This window comes from Dipodomys ordii, unplaced genomic scaffold (genome assembly GCF_000151885.1).
Source record: "Dipodomys ordii isolate 6190 unplaced genomic scaffold, Dord_2.0 Scaffold120, whole genome shotgun sequence".
Lineage (NCBI taxonomy): Eukaryota > Metazoa > Chordata > Mammalia > Rodentia > Heteromyidae > Dipodomys > Dipodomys ordii.
Window position 1 is genome coordinate 214,588 of NW_012267336.1, and position 27,962 is coordinate 242,549.

Here is a 27,962-nt window from a genome sequence, read left to right on the forward strand (position 1 = left end):
GCTCACATCTATAATCCCACCTACATGGGAGGTGAGGGCGGGAAGATCACAGTTCAAGGGAAGCCTAGGCAAAAAGATTCACAAGACCCCTTGTCACCAATTATAGGAGGATCTTGTCCAGGCAAGCCTGGGTAAAATATGTGAGATCCTATATTTAAAAAATAGCCTGGCACTGGTGGCTCACGCCTGTAATCCTAGCTACTCAGATGGCTGAGCTCTGAGGATCGCAGTTCAAAGCCAGCCCAGGCAGAGAAGTCCCTGTGAGACTCTTATCTCCAATGAACCATTCAAAAGCCAGAAATGGAGCTGTGGCTCAAAGTGGTAGAGCACTAGCCTTGAGCAGAAGAGTTCAGGGATAGCACTCAGACCCTGAGTTCAAGTTCCATAACCACCAGTAATTATCATCATCATCACCATCACCATCATCATCATCACCATCATCATCATCATCATCACCATCATCATCATCATCTTCAAAGCTAAAAGGGCTGGAAACATGGATCAAGTGGTAGAGCACCTGCCTGGCAAGTGCAGGGCACTGCCAACAAAGAAATCAAGCAAACAAGAAAATGACGGGGAATGGGCTTAGAAAGATACAGTCATACTGACTGGTGGATATTCAAGCTGGATGCTGTTTTTGAATACTTCCTCCAAAAGTTCATGCATGGAAATGTAACCCCCAATCCCATAGGCTAATGAGGTCTGGAGGTGAGGCATATGGGAGGGACTTAGGATCAGATGTGGTATGACAGTGGGCCGATACCAGAAAGAAGAGAGACACAATTAGGACACCTGTCGCATCCTGCCTGCGATGCGATGTCCCTGCACACACGCCATCACCAGATACCAAGCAACTTCCAAACTCTCCAGCCTCCCGAGCTGTGAGTGTCACGCGGACTTTTATCATTTATAAATTAACCAGCGCCAGATGTTTTGTTACATGTACAGAAAATGAACTGAGTCGCTGCTCTTTTTGCATCTGGTTTCTTTCTCTCAAAGCAAAGTCTACCATTCATCCATGCTGAACACTGTATTGATATGTTGCTCTCATTTATTGCTGAGTAGTACTCTGAATAAATAATACTACAGCCTATTTCTTCACTTTCCTATTGATGAAGATCTGGGCTGCTCATACTTTGGGGTTTTACAGATACAATTCTAGAACTATTTTTGTGCATGTCTTTCAGTCCATATTTATCCTGGGTATATACTCTTGGGTATATATCTAAGTGTGGGATTATTGGTGGTAAAGTTGGTGTATGTTCAGCCTTACTGTGTACTGCCAAATAGTTCTCCAAAATGACTGCGCTGATGAGAATCCCCAGTGATTGTCATCCCTGCCCACACACAGCATTGTCAGTCATTTCCGTACTAGCTTTTCTGGTGGGAGTCCAGCGTCCCCACACCATAGTTCACATGGTGGTTTCTCTGGTGGTACTGCACACCTGTCATATGCTGATGAGCCACTGGGAAACTCTCTTCTATAAAGTAGCTATTCAACTCTTTTGCTCATTTTTGAAGCTCAGTGGCTAGCCACTTTCTCCCTGGTTTGTAGAGTTCTTTATTGTAAATAGGAGATGTTAGAGAGGTGATAGATAATAGGTAGATAGAAGATAGGTCATAAAAATAGAGTTATGTAGAATTGATAGGTAATGGGTAGATAGAGTTAGATGACAGAGAGATGATGGGTAATGGATGATAGTTAGATGATAGATGATTGATTGAAGCATATAGATATTACATGTATATATGTGTGTATAAATATGAAAATATAAATATATTTATATGTCATATATTTATTTTATATATTCCCATATATAAATATATTTCTCTATAAACTTCCATATATAATATCTTCTAGGTTTTGACTTGTGTTTCCCCGCTAGTCCATGCCTTCTGGAGGAAAGTGGTGTCCCTTTTAGCAAAGTCTGATTGATGTTCCTTTGTGTGTGGTTTGCTACGTGGCCCTTAACACACTGAAAGGGAAGCAATTTGGAGGAGAAATGACTGCTGTCCGTTTTGACTTGGTCTGGAGACCAAGGGTGGTTTATACCTCCTATCTCTTTCTAGGCACCTCAAAGATCTCTGGAAGCCTTTTCCGGAGAAAGGCTCGTCCAGAGAAGTTTCTAGAAACCTTCTCTCTAATTTCTTGCTTTCTGTTGACCCAGGTGTCTCAGCTTCACAGGGGACCTGTGACTGTCCCCAGGGCTGCCTCTCCACCCTCCCCCAAGGGTCCTCACCTGCTCCAGCATATCTTTAGCGAGGTCCTCCTGCTCGTCCATCTTCAAGATGGCCTGCCGGATCTCCTCGTTGGAAAGCTTCAACCTGCAGCAAAAGGAGAGCGACCTTGAGCAGCCTGGCGGGCCCTCAGTTCAGGGAGGCTCCTCATCTCCTCTGTCGGATGCGGCTGCCTCAGCCTGCCACCACCCCGTCCCATGGACTGGAGAATCATTGGTGGTCCTCCCTCATGGCCTCCTCTGTGAAGACGTCTCAGACTAAACTAATATGACGCACTCCATATACCCCATGACGAGCATTATAGTGACTAATAAAGACTCAGATCCCTAGTGAGTGTGTGTGTGTGTGTGTGTGTGTCATTTGAGGCTTTGTCCAAGTTGGTGGGGCATCAGGAAATAAGAGAGCTATCTTGTATGCCGACTCAAGAAATAGCCAGAGGGTTTCTGACTGGTCCTCCTCCTTCTCTACCACATCTCCTTGGGAGGTCAGAACTTCAGCAGGCCACTGACTGAGCAGCTACTTTCTCCCCTTTCCTTCTTCTTCTCTAGAGACAGGGTCTCCTGACCTCTGACCCACCCAGCTCCCACCCAGCTGTTCCAATCGGTCTTACTGGCTGTCCCTTTCCCCATCCCCTCCGTGAGCACGCCCACGGGAAACCTGAGAATGCAGGACAGAATGGGGGCGGGAGGAGGCTTGGGTTTTGCAAGCTACACCAGGGAGCTGCAGCCCAGCCCCTCAGCACCTTGTTTAGCACTTTCTGTGTCTCTGGTCTCTCTGTCATGGAAGGTCCCTGTCCCCTCCCACGGGAAGCCAGCTGGGCCAGGGCTCATGGAGCAGGGCGGGCCTGACATACTTGGAGAGAAGGATGATGCAGTTCTGGGCTCTCCGGCCATCGATGACTGACAGCTCTTTGACCTTTCGGGAGGTCGAGTAGATGTCCTCCGTGGAGCCCAGCTCTTTCTGTGAACAATGAGGCAGAGGTGTGTTTTCCTGTCTTCTCTGGGCCTCACTCCCCACCCCCAGCGGCCACCCTCCTTCCAAACTGGGGAGGAGAGGAAGGAGAGGAAGAAGATAGCTGTCTCTTGTGGTCAATGCTCTGAGACTCTACTATGGGATAGGAAGGACCCCCTTCTCTTTCTGTCTCAGCAACCTAGGGAAGGGCTGGGCTGCCATGGGGGAAGGTGGGAACGATCTCTCTGGCTTTCAATGGTGTGGTGGTGACAAGAGTCATCTTGTCTCCCACAGGATCAAACCCACCACCACCACCCAGGGCCTCCTCAGATCATGATGAGAAGTTGGTCCAAAGTCCACAGAGGTCATTGGTTGCTATGCTTGGGGACAGGTGCACACCTCAATATGCCCAGGGTAAAGGCATCCACAAGGTCGGAGGTGGGGAAACTGAGGTAGAATTCTGAGCACAGGTTGGTTCCACGGTGCACAACTCTAGGTAACTATCATTTACACCATTATCTTTGTGAACTCTGCCCCAGGAATCATGCAGTGCCAAACCTTGGCAGTCAGTCAGACAGAAGAGCCTGGCCTTGGGCTTGGTGGTGGAGGAGACGAAAGACCTAGAGGCTTTCTTTTCCCTCCTACTGCTGACAGAGACAGGGTTGCTTTTCTCCCACACTTCCTCTTTCTCTCCCGGGGAACTTCCCCCTCCACCCGCATGCTCCCTACAAGGATGGGTGCTAAGGTGAGAGGCAGCAAGAACAAACTCCCCTCTTCTGGGCCTAGTTCAGAGCCAAAGCCCAGGACAGTGGTTAGGGGTTGGAATATTCAGAATCCCAAGAGTGACTCACCTGATGGATAGGATTAGTTATCAGCTCCTAGACAGGTAGCAGCCACAGCCAATAGAGAATTAAACATGCAACACATTAGTCAAGAGGTTCAGGGACCCAGGACCAGTAGCACGGATGGAGGGGGAGACCTTCAGCCTTTTCCTCTGTCCACACCGTCTCCGGAAACACTCTCCCCTCCCAGTCCCTCCTCCCTGCCCCCCATGGTTAGAAGCTACTCCTAGCAGACATGCACCTGCAGAGAAGCCAAACAAAAGCAGGTCCCCCCCCCCACACACACTACTGCATGTCAGCCAGGGCTGGGCAGACCCCATGCACCCTGGGGTGCATGCCCTGGGCTGCCCTGCCCCTGGGTCTTGACTTCTCACTCTCCTTTCTCCTCTGCTGAGAAGGTGGGAGAAGGCAGTGGCCATTGCTTCCCTCCACACACACCCCATCCCACCCCCCCACCCCCAGGGAGGAAGGGAGAGGAACACCAGAGAGACACGAACTTGAGCTGGGGTCTCATGTGAGTCCTTTCCAAGGAGGCTAGGAAAGCAGGCACCCTCGAACTCGAAGTTGCTCTTGCCTGTCTGTTCTCTGGTGTCTAAGCGGGGGGGGGGGGTGGGCGGAGGAGGCCTAGCCTGCAACTGACAGAGCTGCAGCTGCTAAGGCAAAAGCTACCTGGGGCTTGGAGGAAAGACCACAGCTCTCAGGACCTCCTCTGCCCTATAGCTCACTCACTGCCCAAGGAACAGACAGAGGAAGTGACCAGAGCTACAGCGTCTCCGGGATCTGCTGCTGGGACTGTAGAGACCAGGCCCAAGCAAGGGGCTGCATGGACTGGTCTCAGAATTGAGGGGGACAGAAGAAAGGCCTTTCAGACTTCAATTGTCTCAACTCACCAAGCTGGGAGATGCTGAGTCCAGTTTATGTAAGCTCCAGACCCGGTCTATCCCAACCTACTTCAGAGTTCTAGAGCCTGGAGAGGCCAGCCCAGGACCCTGGCCTGGGAGTCATGCAAACTAGGGGGTCTCATGGTTGAGCCATGCCAGCCTGACAGGGACATAGGCTAACATGCTCCCTAGAATTACAGGTAGGGAATCAGATGCCCTGGGCACCCACTTTAAAATCAAATAAATAGCCAGCCTGATGCTAGTGGCTCATACCTGTAGTCCTAGTTACTCAGTGGGCTGAGATCTGAGGATCAAGGTTCGAATCCTCCCAAACTCAGCCACATGGGAAGTACAAGTGGGAAGCTCAGAACAGCTCAGGCATAAAGTGAAACCCTAACTTGAAATTAACCAATGCAAAAAAAGGGGCTAGAGGTATGGCTCAAGTGGTAGAGCATCTGCCTAGCAAGTGTGAGGCTCTGAGTTCAAACCCAGTACCACGAAAAAAATAAAGACGTGAAATCACTTTGTAAATATGGGAGGAAGAAACGTGAAGACAGGGAGGGGAGGAGGAAAGCCCGAAGGGAAGGCGGAAAGAGGGAAAGGAATACGTTGACTAGGGTTGAGGAAGTGGAGGTGTGGCTCAAGTGGTAGAGTGCCAGCCTTGAGTGGAAGAAAAGTGAGAGCACCAGTCTCTGCGTTGAAGCGCTAGGCCCAGCACACACAGAAAAGGGACTAGGTTTGAGCTGAGAAGGTGTCTGTACAGAAGTCAGAACCCAAGAGCTGGGAACAGCGTGAGTCAGCGTCTTACCTGGTGCCTCTGATAAGCTGAAAACATCTTTTCAAAGTCCTTCAGATCCAGAATCTGAAATACCTTTGTATCATCCATCTCATTCCACACAGTGCCAGGGACACGCTCCTAAGACCCAGAGCGAGGAGAAGTCAACACAGGTGGGGCCCAGTTCCCTCACCGCGCAGCCACCCATTGCTTCTTTAACCCCATCTGGGCCCCAGAAGCCCATGCTACCATAGCCAGCCTCTCAGACCTTTCGTCCCTCTCCGCCCTGAAACCTCTGCCTTCCTTGGACACTCTGCTCCTGGGTAGAGCTTTAGATGATCTCCTTCTCCCTTTCCCAAGAGGCCATGAGCAAGCACGTCCCAGAAGCACTGAGTGATGGGTGGATAAGTGTGAAAGGAGGTGCCTGTAAGCGTCTGCAAAAGCAACAGCAGAAGCAATGCTCCCCGGGCCCTCGGCACTGGCCTGCCCTCCATATTGGGCGAGGCTGGATGGAAGCTACTTCTGTCCTAGACTGAAAGCACTGGAAGGATCGGGGATCCTGGAAGCCTCTGCATAGGATGAATTTCCTAGATCTGAGACACCCCTTTCCTTTCCGGGACTCCCAGAACTTGACCAGTGGTTTGCCTACAGACTTATGCCAAAGGTTGGGACATCCTGGTCCTTGTAGTGACTCTGCTCAGAGGATCCAGGCTCTGCCACAACTTCCTGTTGGTCAGACCCAGGGAAGGCCCCTAAAGTTTACATACCACCGGTCTCTCAATGGAGGCATCACTCCATCTCTGCGTAGAACTCTTGCCCAGAAGGGCCTAGAAAGGAGCTTTGTGAGCCAAGCCCCAAACTGCCCTAACACGTTACAACACCTTGCCCACCTGGTTGATGGCTTCAAGGAAAGTGCTGAGCAATGCTCCTCCTCCCAGAGACCTGCACGTCATCCAGAGCGTGGCTCTTCCTTCTCCCCTGCTCTCCCCTGCCTCGAGGGCAGCCAAGGAACCTTCCTGATGCTTGCGCCTCCTCCCTACCTTCCCCCTCGCGGGCTTGGAGGGAGAAGCATACCTTTCACTCACTTTTATTTTCTTAAACTCTGGAAAGGGGAGGCTAGGCCAGAGTCGAGGGGAGGGGACATTCCTGTGGCCTTCTGAAGGCCAGGGACCCTTGTGTGGAATGCCGGGCCGAGAAGCTAGGGAGCAGCAAGGGATACAGGCAACTGGCCAAGCCCAACACAGACACATTCTTTTCATGGCAGAAACAACCACTCTGTGTGTGTATGTGTGTGTACGCGCCTGTGCATGAGAGACAAGCAAGACACAGGGAGAGATCAGACACAGAGAGAACCCATGTGTGGGCTAGAAGAATGAGGATGGGGAGGGGAACCCCAGCTCTTGGGAAAGAAGATGGGGCTGGGCACCAGCGAGTGGCTCACATCTGTAATCCTAGCTACTCAGGAGGCTGAGATCTGAGGATCGCAGTTCAAAGGCAGCCCGGGCAGGAAAGTCCATGAAACTCTAATCTCCAGTAAACCACCAGTAAACTGGAAGTAGTGCTGTGGCTAAGGTGGTGGAGTGCTTGCCCTGAGCTGAAGAGCTGAGGGACAGCGCCCAGGCCCAGAGTTCAAGCCCCACGACCAACCAAAAATTTAAAAAAGGGGGGGTAGGGTAGAGAGAGGATGAGAAGGGAACTAAAATCAGGGATTCAGGGAGGTAAGCAGCACCCCCATGGGGTAACCAGAGGGACCCAGAGTATCTTATTGTGGGGTGGAGAATGAGAGGGAATCCCCCAGAGACAACGCTTTCCTTCCTCTTTATCCTCGGCAAGGCCAGGGCCAGAAGGAAGGAAGTTGCTGGAGTAGAAGAGCTTGGTGTTCAACACGGAGAAAAGTTTCCCATGAGACAGAAGATGAAGTCACCTGTGCCCCTCTCTGGTTTTGTCCTGAAGACAGCCTATGCAGAGACCCAGCATGGCTTTGGATGATTTGGGTGATTTGTGAAGAAATCATGTGGTCGGAAGCCAGAGACAGGTAGGGCCCTTCCCTATATGCTCCATACTTCTGCCCTGTCAGCCTGCCACGCCCATCTTTGTGGCAATTCTCAAATTTAATTTTTCCACTGCTCTGGGCCAAAACTCTGTCATCTCTAGTCTAGATCCTTGAGACTTCTGGCCCTCTTAAAGATATATCCTCAATGCCAAGCCAATCTTTCTCAGGAACACATTTCATGGTGTTTCCTGCACAGAGCGTTGACTTTGGGATCAGGCTGACATTTCCAATCCTGCCATAACGGAGAGAGATTGTTTTTATCCTGGGTCACGTAACAAGAAACTGAGTCTCAGTAATGCTCACCTCCCTGAGTTGACTGAAAATTGAGATAATACACTTACACCACACACAGAAGTGCCACTAACAATTAATTTAATATTATATGATTATTTATTAAGAGTTCCCAGCCAGGTACTGGTGGCTCATGCCTGTAATTCTATCTACTCAGGAGGCTGAGATCCGAGGGCTCTGGTACAAAACCAGCGGGTAGGAAAGTCTGTGAGACTCTTATCTCCAATAAATCAGCAAAAAGCCAGAAGTGGAGATGTGGCTCAAGTGGTAGAGGGAAAGAAAACCTCAGGGACAGCACTTAGGCCCCAAGTTCAAGCCCTGGTAGTAGCACAAAGCGGGGGGGGGACTCTTCTGGTCTACTGGAGTACATCTTGTAGAATTCAGCATTATCAGACTCTGGAAAAAATCCTAAGCATGAACCTCTCCACAATGAAAACATCACATGCACAAAAATTAATTCATTGTCCTGTCTATATTCCGTAGTCCTTGGAGGCATATTGTAACTTACCAATTTTTTTAAAACTTAAATTATATGCTACCAGTCTAAGAGACAAAACTTTCTACTTTTTCTTTAAACCACAATACAAAAACACAGTATTTCTGTTGTGGAGCGATGGCTATTTCCACACAGCCCACGGCATTTGGTTCTGCGAGCCTCTTGCTTGTTTGCAACTAGCTTTTCTCAACTCCCCAACCACGGAGTATAACTGGGCAGCGCAGATGCCTCTAACATGAATGCTTTTGCTTTGCAACACCATGAGCAAGTGAACTCTAATGCAAATCACGCAGATCGGAAATGATACCGGCTGCCCTGGAGACTATGAACGGGTTGCTTCCTTGTGGCATATTTTCCTCTAGATGATGAATCAGAGGTGGAAAAGAGCTTGGAGATCTCCTTACAGCAAGAAAACCGTGGTACTGACAAAAGGGATGATGTGATAAATGGATCCACACTCTAGTTAGAGCCAAACCAGGTGTGGTTGCAGGCTAGCACCTCTCCCTCCACGCATCCTCAGGTTCTCTAGTTGTTTTCTGGCCATTTCCCCCAGTTTGCTAGCTCTTGCACATTCCCAGGATAGGACACTTGCTACCTCTCTCTGAAATCATTAGCCATCGGATCCTCCAGAATGAAGTTGTACTAGAAACAGACTTCAGCCTGGCTAGCCAACTGGTCTACCACCAGGAAGGAACACATAACAAACACACAACTACTTAGTAATCTCTTCTCTACCCAGAATGTCTTCCCCACGTACGTCACAGAAGCTCACCTACAATGCTAAGGCAGAAAGTCCCCATGGATGAGTCTACCAAGCTAGATTCTACACAGATGTGGTTCAAGTAGGGGTAGGAATCAGGCTAACTGAAACAAGCTGCCATATCTGTATTTGCCTAGGGGATAAGGTCCTCTAAAAATCAGACTTGCTGATTCCTTGCTGGGGATCTAATGAGATTCAGGACATTCTGATGCTCCGAAGAGTCCAGTGGAGAAATGAACTCCCATGAGAGGGCCTGGGATTGGAGAGTATTGGTGGACAGTCCTCACAAGGACACTCACTACAGGTGCAGAAATGTGACCCATGTGCACAGCGCTGACCAGGGATGATGACTCAGAGCCTCATCTTGCTTTCAAACTCCAGCCCTTGCACCCTTTGCCCTGATCCTAACCTTAGCCCAAACTCTGCCTATATCATCTTCTACCTCTTCCCTCAGGTCAACCCTCTCCCAGGAAATCCTTGCTCAGTCCTGTCCTGTTTGGAAAGGACCTGGCCTGGCCCAGGCTTTGTTGTCCGCTGCTCTATTCACCTATGGCACACACAAGTTCATTTGCAGATGGCTTTGCCACCTCCAGCACACCCACCTGCTCAGTGTCCCTCCCAGGGTAGATGTTCTCCCAAAAGCTCATCTTCTTACTCTCCTTCCCGCCTCATCCCCACCCCCCACACACATATAAAAGAAAGAACCTGGGGAGGATTTGCCTGACTGCAGGCCCACAGTCCAGTGCCCACCTGCCATTGGCTACAAGGGACCAACCCCGCTCCCTCCTTCCAGCCAATCACCTCGTTCAGCTTGACCCAGTTGAAGGACTTCAGCGGGTGGGAAGGCTGGGGGGTGTGCTTTCTCCTGAGTGGAACCTCGCTGCTGGGGAAAGGGTCCTGAGGCAGGGGCAGGCCCTGGCCAAAGCACGGTGGGGCTCCTGGGGGGGTGGGAGGCCCGCCAGGCGGAAGAGGTGGCGGGGGAGGTGGGGGGCAGCAGGAGAAGGGGAGAGGGGGTGGGGGTGGAGGCAGGTCACTGGTTGTCATGGAGGAAGACAGGGTGAGTGGGCCTCCCGGGGGAGATGGAGAAGACGAGGGGCCTGTCTGTAAGGAGACAGAAACATTAAAACCAGTCATCCGTACTGATCTCGGGTCAGTCTAAGTCTCCATCTGCTGTCACTTCCCACACACATTTCAACATTTTTCTCTTCTTCAAATTGAAAATGTCCAAATCTCTGTCTCTGTCTCTCTCTCTCTCTCTCTCACACACACACACACACACACACACACAGCACAATGAAACAGCAAGACGGACACAGTCAGGCAGGCCTTCTTCCTCCTCACACCTCCTCCGCCCCTTGCCCCCTCCCCATCCTTCCAAAGCCCAGGGTCTCAGCTGCACTGTTCACATACTGGGATTTCACTGAGTTGGGCTACCAGCTCTGCCACTTGTCCTCTGGCCTGGCGTAGCTCCTGGGACTCCCGGGCCAGCTTGTCCTTCATCTTGTTCAGCGTCCTCATCATCTCCTCCTTCTCCACCGTCTTTGTCTCACACTCCCGCTCCTTCCTCTCTAGCCGGCTCACAAGCTCCATGTGTTCTGCAATGCAGTAGACCCCGAGAGGAAATGGGAGATGAGCACACTCAGTGCGTGTCCTTCCCCCGCAGGAGGAGATGGGGTCTTGGGCTCATGGGGAAAGGGTCCGGGGAGCACCTGGCAGGATCTATAGAGCCTCTCACCTTTCCGGAACTTCTCTGCCTGGTCTCTCCACTGTTTCACTTCATTCTCATTGATGAGCCTGAAGGGCAGAGAAGAGAAGAGGCCATGTGATTGCTGTCAGCCATCCACCACATCCCAGAAGACATGCCATGTCTCTTCCCTAGGTTGCTACCCTGACCTTCCATCACATGAAGGAAACCAGAATGGTTCCTTCTCAGCTGTGTCTCTGAACCCCCAGGCCTGCCCAGGTGACCACTCAGAGCAGAAAGAACCCCCAAAGACTTTATCATCCAACTTCTTGATGGTGCACTTGCACCCAGGGACCAGAATGAGGATGAGAGATCATGAAGGCCATATGACAGCAAGCTGAAGGGCTGGAGCTAGCCACGCACCGTAGCACTCTTACACATTCCATGCGAATGTGTTGCACTCCCGCTATCCAACCCTTGCAGGCTATCACTGAGAACTGAGAAGAGCCCCTGCACACTTGTGTTTCCAATATGATCATCACTAGCCACGTGACAGAGGGCCAGTCAAATGTAAATAAAATACAATTTAACTTCGGACCCTCAGCCACGCTAGCCCCGCGTCAAATCTTCATTAGCTCCATCTGGTTGTCACACTAGACAAGACAGAGACAAACCTTCTCCATGAGCCTAGAGACTGAAAAAAAATAAACCACTGAAGACCCATTTGGGGACGTCTGGGTGGACAAGGAACTGAGGTTTCACGGTGGGGGACCCAGCCCAGGAGGGAGGGCAGAGGGGTGGCAGGCATGCCAGACACAACTCACATATTGACAATGTTCTTGACATTGAAGTTCTCCAGCGGAGCCAGGTCCGGGTCTACGCCGTACTCATCCTGGAGGACAATCTGCTGGATGATGCGATCCAGGAGCTGCCATTGCTGGAAGAAGCCACCATTCCGCTTGTCTGAGGGATGAGATAGATGTACCATCCACTGTACTGAGCTGTGGCATTACCAGAAGTCCTGTCCTGGTATGGCCGTCCAGGTCCAGGCTGCCGGCATGCCCATCCTCCACACACAAGAAATTCCCAGACAGATGGAAGAAGAAATGCTACTGGTGCTAAGGAAGATTCACAAACCGAGTCATCTCCTGAGTTACCTACACCTGACCTTCTGTGGATGGCCAAGACCCAGGACATATGTTTCTATTCCACAAGATGTTTCCTGGTTGCTTGCTTTCCTGTTGAGACTCTGGTCGGACTAGGGAAGGCAGATTACTTTTTTATACTATTTTTTTAAAACACCTGTTCTAAAATATTACCTAATGAAGCCTGTAGGGTATTTTTTTTTGCCAGTCCTGTGGGCCTGGGAGCTGTCCTTGACCATAGCTGTGCTTAAGGCTAACATTCTACCACTTGAGCCACAGTTCTATTTCTAGCTTTTCTTGATGGTTAATTGAACATAAGAGTCTCACAGACTTTCCTGCCCTGGCTGGCTTCAAGCCATGATCCTCAGAGCTCAGCCTTCTGAGTAGCTAGGATTACAGGCATGAGCTACCAGCACCCAGCTTAGGGAAATTTAAAAAAAATGATTTCAGGATTATCTACACAATGACTAAACAGAAGGATAGAAACTGATTACAGATGTGCACTGAGAGTTAAAGAAATGGTTGATGGGCTGAGAAGGTGGCTCAGTGGTAGAGTGCTTGCCTTGCATGCATGAGGCTCTGGGTTCGATTCCTCAGCACCATATAAACAGAAAAAGTTGGAAGTGGTGCTGTGACTCAAGTGGTAGAACACTATCCTTGAGCTGAAGAGCTGAGGGACAGCGCTCAGAGTTCAGGCCCCATGACTGGGAAAAAAAAAAAAAAAAGAAGAAGAAGAAATGGTTGATGGAAAACTAGAGAGATTTCTTGGTAGAGATGACCCTGAATTGTGAAGACATAGGTGTCATGTTGTGGCTAGTCCCTCCTACAAGGCCCCATTCTCATCCACTCATAGCCTGGCTAGACGTCGGCTTTTTCACACGACAACCACCAGTAATCCTCCCTTAGTCCCTGATCCCAAACATTTCCTCTCTCCTGACCAGCGGAAGTCAACAAGGATAATCTCACATCAAATCCACCACCTAGACATTGGCTGATCATCTCTTCAGTGCCTCATTTGGAATGAATAGAGGGACCCATTCATATTGCCCAGGGACCAACAAACACAGGAACCACTGGAGAGCAAACACATAGTCAGGTTTTCCAGGCTCCTTCAATATCTTCCATGAAAGAACTTCTGGGACGAGCTTTGGAGAAGTAATGGCTTCCTGGCCCAGCTCTCTGACTCTCAGTACTTTCCATACCTTTGTCCACAAATGCATTGCTAAGTAGCAGCATTGTCCATTTCCTTTCCACCCAGGGGAACAGCCTAAAGCCAGGTAACTCATTCATAGAGACAGAACACATTTCATCTAAAAATTGTGCCCCAGAGAAAGGAAAATTCCTTCTGCATGTAAAGAACTCAACACAAAGAGAGATAATATGTGAGAATTACTCAAGTCATTCTGAGGTTTACAGTATGCTAAAGTACCTCCCATCATGCCTGGCAAAAAAAACCTGCCACACAATAGTTGTCACCATGAACCATCACTGTCATCGCCAGCACCACCGCCATCAACATCATGGTGAGCCTGACGAGCCTGCCCATTGTGGTAGATAACAAGGATTCTCAAAATATCCTAGTTTGAAAAAAGCCAAAGTGCCCAATCCGTGGTGGAATGAAAGCTCACTTCCAACTGCATTGTGGGTAACCATTCCGAAGTATGTGTCATTGATTGGATCCCAGTGTACCACTGGATCTTAATAACTGAGCCATTTGCTCATGAGAAGCTATTTGGTATCTGTAAAGAAAGGCGGTGGCAAAGGTGCCAAGGTTGGGAGTCAGCAAGAAATAGATGGAGAATTGATAAAACTTTAAAAAATCAAGTAGATTACACATGTGGGAGACCCTCCCACCATGACTCTTCTTTCTGGAACTAACAGGACTCGGTGCCTCTCTGTCTGGCTGAAAGCAGAGCAATCTGGTTTCGAGATGCTCAAGCTACTAGTTATTGGACTAAAGCTACCAAAGTTGCTCAGGGACAAATTCCCAGCTCCTCCTGTGAGTGACCATGGACCTCCTGTCTATCCCAAGGAGGGAGGAGTCTGAGTCATGGGCCTGGCCTCCCCGGGGCAAACACAGAGGAGTGTGGTCACACCAGCTGCAGGATTTCATCTCTACCTGCCTGACCAGGACACAGGCCCGGGTACTAGGTGACAGCCAGTGCAGGGTACTCACAGGGCATCTGCAGACAATGGTGTAAGACAGAGAGCAGGCAGGGGTAGGCCTCCGTGTGCTTCAGCTTCTTGTGGATCAGCTCGAACATCTGGGAGGCACTCTTAGTGTCGATGTGGACCTGGGGGGAAGGGCGGAACGGAGCACACGGTGAAGGGGAGGAGCCAGAAGCAGAGGAAAAGAATAAGGAGATGAAGAGAAGACAGTTTCCAGACACCCAGTCCTAGGAGACCTTTGCTTCCCCTGCCTGTGACCTGGGCTTCATGGGAGGAAGACAGAGAAAAAGGGGAGGGAGAGATGTTAATTACATAAACTAGAGTTTCTCTGTCTCAGCACTACTTGGCTTCTTGGCCAGATGTTTCCCTATTGCAGGAGCTGTCCAGTGCCAGCAGGGTGTTTAGCGGGATCCTTGGCCTCTACCCTGATAGATGCCAAGAGCTCTCCTCCCACTGACATCACCAGAAATACCTCCAGCTTTCACAAGTCTGCCCTTGGGGAAGGAGGGAGTCAAAACTATTCATCCCTGTCTGAGAAATGCAGTTGCAAACTGAGGGAAGGAAGCACAGGGCACAGATGCTTCAAAATAGCACACGGCCTATGGCCTAGCACATGGCTTGAGGTAGAACGTGTGACCTATGACACAGGCCCACCACCCAGGTTGTAGACTAAGGTGTTCTCTAATTGGGTGGCCAGCTATTTGTGCTCTATGACTCTAGCTTCCATACCTGGAAGTCTATGTACGGGAGAACAAAATGAGTGGGGTTTTATATGTGTGAGGCACTGCCCAGGAGGCTGCGGTCTGGGTAGGATTTTTCTAATATATTTTATAAGCATCAGAGGTGTGGATTACTAGGATTCCAAGGCTCCTGTGAAATATTAATTTGTTTTATTAAGCACCATGTGGTTAAGGATGGAGGAAGGTGATTCAGGAAAAATCACTGGAAAGCCAGCCCCAGGAAAGGCATTTTTCCAACCAAGTAAATCGCCTCAGGGGCAGGTAACCAGCTGTGACCCAGCAGGTGAGGGGACCAGAGCCAGCATACCACATCAGAGCTTCAGAAGCAAGATCTGGCCACTGGGGTCTCACCAGAGACCTAACCAACCCTGAAGCCTTCCACCTCCACCCAAACACAGGGCCTGGAGCAGACAGCGGAGCTACCTTGCCCCCCCCCCCCCCGCCATCGGCTCACCCCCACAGGGTCCTCACCATGTCAAACCTCCGGGCCAGCTCCAGGTCATCCTCATTTCGGACCATCTCAAAGAAGTCTAAGTGCCTGGATAGGACAGGGGTGGGGGAGAGGATGTAACAGGACAGCCTTGGCTGATGGATAGACTCCTTTCCACCCCTCTACCAGCTAAATGTGGAAGCTTCCTTCAGGTAAGCCTAAGGCAAGGTGAGGAAGAAGCAGCCTGATGGAGGCCACACCCTCCCCTTAGGAGATCTTACGGCCTTTCTTCAGGAAGGTCTCTGCACATCTACAGAAACACTGTAGTGTTTCTCAACGTTGAGGGACTGTATTGATATGTTCACCTTGATTGTCCTCCACCTACATGCTGCAGCTTGTTTAAGCAGCATCCTATGCCCTACCCAATAGATACCACATCTGTCCCCAGATGTGATACCGCAAAACACCTGGCATTTCTCGGGGGTGGAGGGCCCTCTGGGGAGTAAAAGCACTCTCAGTCAAGGATTATACCCGATCCATCCATCATCCTCAGGGTCTTCATACTGGTCCCAAGTCAGCCCTCAAAGCTAATCTCTCATTTTCATCTCTCATCAAAATACCTTCCAACTGGAAACAATCCATCCTCCTTCCCTTAAAACCCAGTGTAGTAAAAGTAACCTGTACCACTGGGATATAACCAACTGAGTGCACTGGCAAGGTGTTTAGCATTCCTGATCCCTAGCAACCAATACCTACAGTGCCCACCCCTCAACCAACCAAAGTGTGACAACCAAAGAACACCTCCATGAATTTCTACGTGTCCTCTAGGGGGCAATGTCACCATGATGGAAGACCACTGGGTTCACTGGTCTTAAACATCCTCTCTGCAAGAAGATGGGCAACAGCAGGTTTGCCCTACACAGCACCGATTCTGTGGGCCTCCATGGGAGTGGGGGAGGAGGGACAAGAACAGCCCTTGGTAAACCAAGGTTCTGACCCTCCCCGTCCGAGGCATTGTCTCCAAAGGCTCGCAATGCATCTGAGCAGCCCGGGACTTACTTGTCCAGGATGGCGTTCTCGTGTTGCCGGAGTTTGTCGATCACAGGCTGTATCCCCAGCATCAGAAACTCATACCGGAGATGGAGGCGGAACTCCAGGTTGTCCTGGAGATTGCCAAGAGAGAATCAGACATGCTGGCCTGTTTTATGTCCACCGAATCCCTAGTGGACTTGCTCCTCCTCACATCCGCACGTTCCCAGGAAGGACAGAAGATAGCCTTTGACCTGACTCTTTCTCTACCGCAAGCCCATGACCAGCCCCCCTGAGCCTTCCCACCTCTCTTCCCTGCAGCCCCCTCACCAGCATTCTCTCAGCCTCTGGCATTAAAGAACGGTTTTAGAGAGGGATATATAGAGTGCCATCTTAGGAGCTAAGAGTCAGATGGAGCCTGGTTGAAATCCCTGCACTGTTACTTTCTAGGTTTATGGTCTTGGCAAAAACCTTTGTTTCCTCATTTGGAAAATGGGCATACCATTCCTTACCCATGGAGGTAAGTGATATTCTCAAACGTTACCTGATACCAACTGATCAGAAGGAATGACAGCCATAAACTGCTGGTACTGACCCAACCCAGGTGGTAGGAACATCTCAACAACAGAATATTCCCCCAGCCAACCTCAATAACTCAGATCATCAAGACTGCATGCAAGGAAAAAAGTTTGCTGCTCAAGAAGAAGGGAAAGTAGAGATCATGAATGTGCTGTCTTTGCCCCTTTTGTCCTTCAAGTTGCCCTCTGCTGGGGACATCTGATTGCCTTAAGAATCTGAGAGATTAGTTCAATCTTCAAGTTCTTCATGGTCTATGAATTTCACTTCACCCCCCAAAGAAGAGAAATCAGATGCCATACAACCTAACAGAAGGTGCTAAAAGAAAGAAATCCAGAAAGCTCATCTCTAGAAAGCTCTAGAAAGAAGAGCTCCAAGTTGCCCTCCTCCCATAAGTAATCTCTCACTATCTTGAGCCATCATCAAGCGAGGCTTTCTGGAGGTTTGTCCATGACTCACACAGTGGATGAAGGAAACCACACGGAGCCCCCTCCAGCTTAGACAAAACCCTTAAGGATGTGGTGGGACTCAAAGCCAGTTAGCAATCATCACCACTTTGAAAGCTGCTGATAAGACAGAAGGAGTTACAAGTAGGCCAGGTCCTAGGGACCTGGGGTTACCCTTGGAGCAGTGAGCCCCCCGACAGGCTGTTCTTTCCTGTCTCAAAGTGTAAAGGACAAGAGGCCCAAGAGATAACCTGGAGATGACGCGGCAGGCATGGCCCACCACCAGATGTCCCCTCCCTTCCCTCTGCCACTTAGCCAGGAAGGCCTCACGCACTTACGCCTACTAATCGGGGAGCAGCAGCAAGGGCAGGGCAAAGCAGCCTCACCTCTCCGGCTCCAGCATTGAGGACAGCGTTGATGAAGGACATGATGGCCGTTTTCAGGTTCACTTCGTCCCGATACTGCCCCAAACTTCGATCTAGCTCATTCAGCAGAGTCTGGAGAGGAAGACAGGATAGGAGTCGTTGTGGGGAGGCTCTGGACCTCACAAGAGCAGCCTCCGCCCCTGAGCTCCTGATATTCCATCCATCTAGGAGGTCCCCTCCATCCTCTCTCTCCACAATCCTGTTTCTCAGACTTCCCGGATGCCACAAACAAACAGACAGAAAACCTCCTCTGGCTTAGAGCTTGGTGTCCATTGCTGGGCAGTGCTGTGCTGTTTTCTGTGTGGCTCACCAGCTCCACAGCCACCCTGTACATCTTTTACAAAGCATCAGGGGCCACTATTTTTGGAGGGAGGAGAGCGGGGTCGGTTGTGGGGCTTTAACTCTGGCCTGAGCATTTTCCCTCAGCTCTTAAGCTCAAGGCTAGTACTCTATCACTTGAGCCACAGCTCCACTTTGAGCTTTCTAGTGGTTTATTGGAGATAAGAGTCTCACAGAGTTTCCTGCCCAGACTAGCTTTGCACCATGATTCTCAGATCTCAGCCTCCTGAGTAGCTAGGATTACAGGCGTGAGTCACCGGCACCCGGCTAGGGGCCACATTTTCTGCACAGTGCAGGCAACCAAAAATGTCTGATGTCAGAATGAGCAAACACCCACCCTGGCAGGCACTGTGCTGAGACACTTTGTTTTTTTTTTGGTAGGTTGTGGGGCCTGAACTCTGGGCCTGGGCGCTGTCCCTCAACTCTTCAGCTCAAGGCTAGTGCTCTACCACTTGAGCCACAGCACCACTTCTGGCTTTTTCTGCTTATGTGATGCTGAGGAATCAAACCCAAGGCCTCATGCATGCAAGGCAAGCACTCACCCATTGAGCTAGCTACCCAGCCCACAACACTTTATATGTATTGTTTATTCCATTTCTACTTTCCTGGGAAGGTCAGAAAGAAGACAAGAGACGTCACATGGTGTGATTTCCCAGTGTCTTCACACTAAGCACCGGCCTAGACCTTAGGCCTAAAATCTTGACCCTAGCAATTGCATTTAAGTCAACAATTCCTGGCTGAGTCCCTGTCATGAGCTGCCTACTGAGCTCAGAGCTGTAAAGACACAAAATGGAATCGAACCAATGTTCCAGCCTCTAGAAACCCGCCATCTAGTAAGGAGCACGGGCCCATCTTGGCAGGCAAACCCACAATTCTGGAGGCCTACTCATGTCTTTTGAGGCACGGTCCACTCAGGTCCCTGTCTTCTCTTGCTCTCCAAGCAGGGGTTCAGCTGTCATGGTGTCCCCTTTTCCCTCAGTTTTTCTTAAGGTGTCCTCAGCCCTTCCCTCTCACCAGGCATCCCCCCCCTTCCCCGGCCCCACCCTGACTGGGGGTGGCTCCTCACCTGGAAGCGTGTTCGCTCTGCCGCATACACCTGGTAATGCAGCATGGCCTGCAGTACCTTCTTGTGGCCTCCAGGTACCAAGCACACAGCACCCAGGATCTCCAGCACGGCGACTTTGGTCTTGCTGTTCTCTGTGCGCAGGCTCTGGGCGATGGTGCTGATGGCCTCGGGCTGCGCCAGCACGTGAGCCCGCCCTTGGGAGTTGTTCATCAGAGCCTTGATGCAGCCGATGAGGGAGGTGTGGATGCGGCTCTCACAGGTGGCGTGGTCCATGCTCCGGAGGAAGTTCAGCAGACAGGCCAAGCCCTCCAGCTCGATGAAGCGGGTCACAAACCTGGCAGCCAGAGCCGTCAACAGAAAAGTGAACCGGCGTCGGGCATTTCCTTCCATTGGGTATTTGCAAAGTTACCCCGCTCAGCTGTGCACCACCGTATACCAGGCCCTACCTACAGTGACCGTTTAGCTCACTTATAAAACGCACTTACAACACCGGTTAGAAGAGCGACATTTTCTCTGCATTTTAAATACTGTGGGTTATGGTTTGAATATGAAGTGTCTCCCAAAAGGCTTTTGTAGCCAAAGGTTTGAGTCCCCAGCTGGTGGTACTGCTGTGGAAGGTTCTGGAAATGTTAGGGGGTGGAGCCTAACTAGAGGAAACTGTGGTCACAGTGGCCAGGCCCTTGATGGCTGTATCTTCTCTTAGACTCCCATGTGTCTCAGTCTCTTTCTGCTTCGGGTCCTCCATGAGTTGAACAGCCTCTGATCCACAATATTCTATCTGACCTGGGGCCCAGAAACACAGGTCACGTGACTGTGGCCGCAGCCCTCTATTTTGGTGAGCCAAAATAGACCCTTTCTGCCTTCGGTTGCTTTTCTCAGGTAATTGGCCACAACGATGGTAAGCGGACACACGGGACATTTGCATATCCTTGACCATGATTGCATAGCTAAAATAGGATGTAGGTGAAGAAACGATCATAAATGACAGCCAGTAAGCCCGAAGACACATCTCCAATATCAGTATATTAAAAAAAATAATTGAGATGGATTGAGATGATCATTGAGACTACATTCAGAGAATTCTAGTTAGATGATAAGAAGGACTAGTCAAGGAAACGATTAGAATTGCTGAAGCAAGAGTAGGAAACTATATTTCGGGGGATTTAGGAAAGCTAGCAGTATTTAGTCTGGATCTCTTTAACCTGAGTCCTGAGCTCCCCTGCCAGGCCTAGAGATAGCACTCGGCGTCCAGTGACTCAGATGGAAAAAAAGAAAATTACATTTTTGCTTTTAATAATCGCTCATCGAAATTTAGCATTTGCCTCCCATTGAAGAATGTAGGCTATAAAGATCAGTGTTATTAGCGGAATCTGCAGCTTCCTCACCCAAAGAAATCACTTTATTTTCCTATCCAATTATAGTTGTTGCGGGAGGCTCGAATGCCATTTACCCCTATCAGTACTTCAAGATTATAACAGTTATCAGACCCGCTGCCAGTTCTCACGACTACAGGCATAAAACTGCGGCACAGTTATGGCTTATCTCATGCATTTTTAATACACACCAGCTGTAGTTTAATTGAGTTTGGTTTATTCTTTAACCTTATCTCTTTATGTATTTTATTCTTTTAAAGCATCATTTTTGACAAGTGGTCTATACGTTTCTTCCGGGTGCCAGGTGTATGGTAATACATACACATTTTTTTTTTTTAACAAAAGGGTTTGGAATCCTTAAGTTAGTAGGATCATTAATGATCTGAGGAAATTGTTATAAATTTACCTTAGGGAACATTATATAGAATTACTGTAGAAATGGATCTGTAAGTCTTTTATATTGTTGTGTAAATATACCTAACACAAAGAGAATATGCTTTCAAATTCAGTTAAAAATAAGCACCTTTTTTTGTTTCTATTATATGTTTTTCTGTAACCCACTAAATTTCCACAATGGCACTGGGATGAGAATTTTATTAAGGGATCATCAATTGCTGTGGGAAATGAGCCTGCCCACACTCCTCAACCCCCTTACATCTTGGCTACCTCAGCCTTTCCATCTCTCTTTCTCAGACTGACCCCACTGTAAGCCAGGGTCACAGAGATAGACGTGCCCCTGTCCCTTATAATGTCTGTTCTCAGGCTCCTGTAGCTGAGAGCAAGACTATACACATATATACCAGACTCCTCCCCAAAGCAGATGGCTATAAATGTCACATCAGAGACCTCTGGGGAAAGAAATGAAAAAGACCTGATTGTATTGTTTACCCGTTTTCCTGACCAGGACTGTTTATAATTCCTAGCAGATCATCCCAAGCTTTCACGATCATTGACAGCCTTGGTGATCAATGGATAATATCCTTGATAGCTATCAATGATGTCATTGGACATGGACTGGGAGAGAGATTCACCATGGTATAGGATCTTTGCCTTGCACATACATTGTTTGTGATCTCAAGAACATGATTCATAGTAATGTGTTTTTATATATATATATATATATATATATATATATATATATATATATATAATGGCACAATCTGGAAAAATAATTAGGTAGTCAGAGAGTGATATGTTTCAAAAGATTGTTTTGATATAAATTCTTCAGCTACAGGTGCACATAATTTAAATCATTACAGAATAACCTAGTCATCAGGTGCATGTAATTTAAATTTTAATCAAAGCTAACTTGAACAACTGGTTTGCAAAACTGCTGAAGATTTAACACAACACTGGACAGAGCTAAATACACGAAACCCCTTGTGTCTCTTGGCCCTCTGTGGACCCTGCAGTCTGTGATCTGGAAAAACAGGGTAAGATCTTCCGGTGGCCATTGGGACATTCAGCCATCCACCCTTTCCTTGTTCTTTGCTTACAGGGCTTCTGCTTCACATGGCTTCATCGCACCCAGGGGCTCCACATCTCCCCCTAGTGGTAGGAGAATTTCTCAAGCACGCCCACCTCGCTCCCTCAGCCCTTTCCCTTCCCCAGGAAGTTCTTTCTTATACACTTCCTGTTCTATTTTCTCCCCCACCAAGTACCTGTCTTCAGTTCCTCTTTAGAGAGCTCCTCAGGACCCGAGGTTTATTCACTTTCCTGTGTTCATCTTCCCGCCCTCCCCTCCTGTCCTCCCCTCCTGCCTCCAAGCAGTGTAGGAGGAACTGGAAGGTAAAGTGGATGAGGTGGGCTCTAGGGAATGCTGGGAGTGGAGCTGGCCAAGGAGACAGCAGGGATGCACTGGGCAGAGACACAGAAGGAAGGGAAAGCCTGACTTTACCTCATGGGCTGCGTCCGGAGAGCCGTCTTCAGGTCCTCCACAACTTTGTTCCTCATCTCCATCTCCTCTTCACCATAGGCATACAGGCTCTGTATCTGAGGCCAGCCAGGGGGCGAGGGAAGCAGTTACACCAAACTCTCCATCCGCTGTATGCACTCCAAACCCAGATGTGACTCTAGGGTCACCCTTGCTCAGGGAGGGCGAGGCCACAAGAATGGTTTACTAGGACAGAGTCAGACTCTGAGAGACACAAGGTCTCCCCATCTGTGACATGGGGAGTCTCAGTGGCCTATTGAGAATGACTATGGGATGTAGAGATGTGTGTGTGTGTGTGTGTGTGCCCGCCAGTCCTGGGGCTTGAACTCAGGGCCCAGGCCCTGTCCTTGAGCCTCTTTGCTCCAGGTTCACACTCTTCCATGAGCCACAGCTCCACTATGTCATTTTTGATAGTTTCTTGGAGATGAGTCTCACGGGCTTTCCTGCCTGGGCTGGATTGTGAGTCCACACCGCCACCCCCACCCCCACCATTGATCATCACAGCACTGGAGAGCTGCAGAGGCCCAGGGAATGAGGTACAAGTGCAGTTGGGTGGAGGGCTCGCACTCCCCTCCCCCCATGGACTGGAGTAGCTGGGGCAGTAGAGGAGCAGGACTCACCGCGGCCATGGAGTTGATGCGTTCAATGTAATAGTCAGGCCAGCTGGTCGCCAGCTTGTTGGGGTCCTCCTGCTCCTGGAACAGGAAAGATGGTATGGGCTGATCAGCATGACAACAGGGGGAGGGAGGGGTCAGGTGAAGGAGGGAGGGAGGAGGCAAGTGGTCAGAAGGGCACCTTCTTCTTGCTGCAGTAGATCTGCCATTTCTTCTCAGGCGGCAGTGCGAACACAGCCTCCCGGTTCTTGTCTGTGAGATCCAATTCATCCTGCAAAGACAACAGAAAGAAACCTGTCTGTCCCCCAAGGATGCTTGAGATCAGAATACTCAACCCCACAGGAAATTGCGAGCCTCCAACCCTGCCCCTCAGCCTGTCATCTTCCTCCCAAAGAGCATCACACAGGCCAGGGCCTCAACCAAACCTGCGCTTCTTCTACCCATGATCCCTTGCTTCCTGTCCATGCCACCATGTCTCCACCAAGCTCCCCCTCCTCTGGGCCACCCTATCCGCTGCCCTTGGGCATAGCCTTGCTGCTCCCTCATCTTCTTGCCCAGGGTCCCTTGTCTTTCTGCCATGGTCTTAGCTAATCTTACCCACGGCGCAGGTCAAGGTATGAGGAAGAAAGGCATAATCTACAGATCTGGTCCTTCCTCGCCCAGATCCCTGCTTCATCCCTCAAGCCTCTTGAGACTCTCTCCCAGAAATTCCCCAGCTCCCTCACTTGGGTCTTATCATGGGCTGGGGGGGCTGGTGAGTGGGTTCTGAGTGGAGTAGGAAGGTCATGCCATTCCACGAGGAATGAAGTGATGACAGTGTGCACCCTCAAAGCTCAGGGCTCCCCAAGACTTGGTGAGCTGCTGAGCTGGTCATATCTTAGAGTCACTCTGTAGGTAGTTTGGGGTGACCTTATAGGTTTAGCTGTACTGGCTGCTCCCCAAATTCTTCTCTTTTTGAACCAGCATTTAATCCTGTAGATAATGAGCAATTCCATGGCCCATTTAAAAAAAAAATAGTTTACAGGCCATGGGGGACCTAGTATGTTTTTCAACTCAGCAGTGAGCCTTTGCAAAAGCAAAAGCAAAACTCACATTAAGACCTTAAAGTGTAATATTACTACCATTACATTTTCAGGTAGGATAAACCATGGTAGCAACCTATAAAGAAGCAGGGGGTCTTAAATCTCAGTAGCTATCATCTTTAGTCTATACTATTTTCTCCAAAGAAACATTTAAGACTTTTCACAGTGACCAGAACTGCCAGATAGAAATAGGATATGAGCAACATGTACTTTTTAACTCTTGTTTTCCTAGTCATATTTAAAAACCACAATGGAGAACTCGGTGAAGTCGATTTTACTACTATGCTTTATTGCCACCAATATAACTAAAATATGAACATTTCAACACATAATAAGTGTAAAAAATGATCAGTAAGTATCAGATAAGATTCCTTCAAAACCTGGTGTGTACTCTGCACTTACAGTTCATCTTAGTATAGAGAGGAAAATAGCCCCAGGTGCTCTGGGGCTGCTATTTGGACAACAATGATTTAAAATAAGGTCCATCCCTTCCCCTGCCTTGGGAACTAATTTTGTGCCCAGCAAAGGTTGGGTTTCTTCTTCTTTTTCTTCTTTTATAGTTGGTTGGTTTGATTTTGCAGAACCGCTCTCTACCTATCCCAAGAATATCCTTGGTCAAAACTTCCAGAACCAACAGGAACCAGTAGTATCCTAGCTACTCAGGAGGCTGAGACTGAGGATCATCATTTGAAGTCAGCCTGGACAGAAAAGTCTGTGAGACTGTTATCTCCAATGAATTACCAAAAAGCAAGAAGTGGAGGTATGGCTCAAGTAGTAGTAAGCCAGCCTTAAGCAAAACAAATTAGAGTCTTGGTTCAAGCCCCAGGACCAGAACAACAAAAAAAATCATGTATTTTACTCAAGAAAATATCCCTGATATTAAACACTAAACCAGAATCTAAACCAGATTCTAAACACTAGCAAACACTTCATTTCTTGACCCCAGCCCAGAGAAAGGTAGAAATCAGAAACAATGAATTGTCCTGAACTTGACATGAAGAGGAAGTTGGACAACTTTCTTATAGAATTGTCATGGTCTCATCTTTTAGTGACCCTGTATTTTGAAGGGCTGGATTGCCTTGACCAGATGCATCTCTTAGCAAATATGAGTTAAGAAAACACATTCCAAAACACAGCACTATTTCAGTATTGGCTTGACAACTGGCCTGTCAAGAGAATGAATAAGCATTTAAGTTTCTTGGGACATGAACTTGTGCTTAGAGCTGTGCATACCCAGACACAGGCCCTGTGTCCCTGTCTGGGACCTCCTTTGCTGTGCAGGCTTTATCTCATCAATAGGCTTCCTAGTAGGAGAACCACACATCCTTCCTGCTCTGTCGCCTTGTGGTGAGAATGTGAAGTTTCGTGCACAGCTTCTCATAGACACAGGTGGTATGCAGTTCTGCCCGGGCATGGCAGATCAGGAAGATCTCATGCTCCAGTGAATGTCAGAGCTATGGTGGCCTGTAGTATCCAAGATCTTGAACCAGGATGTGCTCTGACTTCTATCTTTCTAGCCAATCTCACCCCCATAGTGAGGCGCCCGTGTCTCTCTATAGAACAGACACTATTTTGCCCCTGAAATTAAGAGATCCCGGGCAAGCTCTAGAAAGCAAGAGAGAAAAAGGAATGAAAGTTCTATATTTTGAGTCTCCTTGCTGCCTTGTTTCACTATAGCTTGGATCAGCCCCTTAGCATGGCACAACGTGGTCTAGAACTTAGGAGCAGTAGGAGGTGGATGTTCTCTTTGGGGAACATTTCATGGTACCCACCCTGGTGAGAGAGAGAGACTCTGTTTCCCCCACATAGTGGAGGTGTCTTGGGAAGCCCACCTCAGCTCTAGGAAGAACTCTGAGAGAAGGCCCTGCCCTCTGTCCCACTCTTCCTGTCCATCCAACATCATCAACCCCTTCCCGTCCCCAGCGCTCACTCACCACCAGCTCCGCAAAGCGGACATTGAGCTCCTCTGGGTTGGGGATGGTGCTGGAGAACTCCATGTACTGTAGGGCACTGCTGTCCCGGAGGTCCATCTCCGAGAGGTCGCTGTTTCCAAAGCAACACAGGAGGCCCACGCCATGGCGGCTCCTCTTACGGGGGGCCATGGCCATGGTGGGCTGGGGCAGGTCAGCAGGCAGATGCCTCAGGTCCTCATCGCAATCTAGGCAGCGGGAGAGAAAGCATGGGTGGTCAGGCACGGCAGACAGAGGCCACTCTGCCTTCAGAACCGCTTCGTCCCTCAGCCACCCCCGCCCCCGCCTCTTCAGCCTCTCTGTTTCCTGTAGCAACTCCTACCTGGAATCATTTATCTGTCCCACCCGGGCCCCTGAGTGGTTCCCACCACAACACTTTCCCATTCCCTCCCCTCAGTCCCCATAGAAGAGAGGAAGACTGTCTTCCCAGCATATGACTTCTCGGTGGTCAGATCTAGTGATCACCTGGTGCTGTTCGTGATGGGGCAGATGGAGTTCTGATCCCTGTCCTCTGGGAGAGTCGTGTCCAGCAGTGTTTGCTGACTCACCTGATTCACTTTGTGATCTGGGGATGATGTATTTATCCAATGGGGAGGGAAGAGTGGACATTGGCTAACAGCAAACACCAGGCTTATTCTATGGCCCAGTTCTTAAAACAGGGGCCCTCCAAGGGGTTGAGGATGGAAGGATTCAGAGTCTTGCTTGGGTTTCTGCCCACTCTGTCATACTCAGGGACATTTATATGACCTACAAGGCCAGGGCTCACTTGAGCATCTCGAAGAAGGAGGCCATGGACACTCAGAGAGGTCACCTGAAGTATCAAGAGAGTGGATCTTGGGTGATGGAGCTGACCATTGGGAAGTTCTTCAACAGACTGGAAGAAATAGCATCACATCTTTCCACACCAACCAAGAACAGAGGACATAGATCTGGCTAGCTACTGGAACTGACAGCCAGCCAACAGTTGGGCAGTGATTGGAGCAAAAAAAGTTAAGGCTTTGAGCTTGCCATATGAGAAGCCCGGCTCAGTCATGACCAGCTTGAGAAAAAGAAACATTGCTCCAGACATCATGGCTGCACAGCTGCTAGATTAACACCAACCACTGGCCCAGAGGCCTCCTAAGGGCCAAAGCATCCTACACCACTGGCTCCTAAGAATGTTTACAGACTACCCAGGTAGCTTCAACAGGAAGACAATCATTCTACTCCCACAGCTGCCCGCCAGACTCTTCCCACCCCATACATATAGACTTGAACTTTTTAGATATAAATATGAGCTTCTGCTCTTATCCTTGTTGAGTATTTTTGCCTCAGCCGTTTCTCTAAGACCTGAATCATGAAGGAATTTCTGCATGGTGTCACCCATGCCACTGCTGATTACAAGAAGAACATAAATGTCATTACAATAAGAAAATAACCCTCTGGCATGCCAGAATTGTGTGCAGATACTTGAGGACACAGCCCAGACACCAGCTCTAAATCCACGTGGCAACTCTTTCCCAACTCTCCTTTTCCATAAAGACAACCTGAGAGATGTTTTCTAAAGTCTCGTGAAACACAAGTGATGCTAAATCTGTTGAATACCTTGGAACTAGGCTCTAGAATCTTCCCTTAGAAGGAAAGCAAGGTAAAAGATGGCATCCGTGATTCCTAA

General features: G+C 49.3%; 1 protein-coding gene across 1 annotated transcript in view; it reads right to left on the reverse strand.

The window, feature by feature from the left end:
* Daam2 (dishevelled associated activator of morphogenesis 2) overlaps window positions 1-26,484 on the reverse strand; it is a 37,914-nt gene extending 11,430 nt beyond the window's left edge. Inside the window, exons 1-16 of the mRNA XM_013029623.1 lie at window positions 26,273-26,484; window positions 23,438-23,527; window positions 23,263-23,337; window positions 22,607-22,701; window positions 19,337-19,670; window positions 17,893-18,003; window positions 16,515-16,618; window positions 15,497-15,563; window positions 14,293-14,410; window positions 11,796-11,934; window positions 11,023-11,081; window positions 10,698-10,882; window positions 10,089-10,388; window positions 5,721-5,828; window positions 3,092-3,198; window positions 2,241-2,325 (exon numbers count right to left, since the gene is read on the reverse strand). Of these exons, the coding sequence (XP_012885077.1) occupies window positions 2,241-2,325; window positions 3,092-3,198; window positions 5,721-5,828; window positions 10,089-10,388; window positions 10,698-10,882; window positions 11,023-11,081; window positions 11,796-11,934; window positions 14,293-14,410; window positions 15,497-15,563; window positions 16,515-16,618; window positions 17,893-18,003; window positions 19,337-19,670; window positions 22,607-22,701; window positions 23,263-23,337; window positions 23,438-23,527; window positions 26,273-26,446 (2,151 nt within the window). The 5' untranslated portion in view covers window positions 26,447-26,484. The remainder of the gene's footprint in view (window positions 1-2,240; window positions 2,326-3,091; window positions 3,199-5,720; window positions 5,829-10,088; window positions 10,389-10,697; window positions 10,883-11,022; window positions 11,082-11,795; window positions 11,935-14,292; window positions 14,411-15,496; window positions 15,564-16,514; window positions 16,619-17,892; window positions 18,004-19,336; window positions 19,671-22,606; window positions 22,702-23,262; window positions 23,338-23,437; window positions 23,528-26,272) is intronic.
* Between the last annotated feature and the right edge of the window lie 1,478 nt (window positions 26,485-27,962).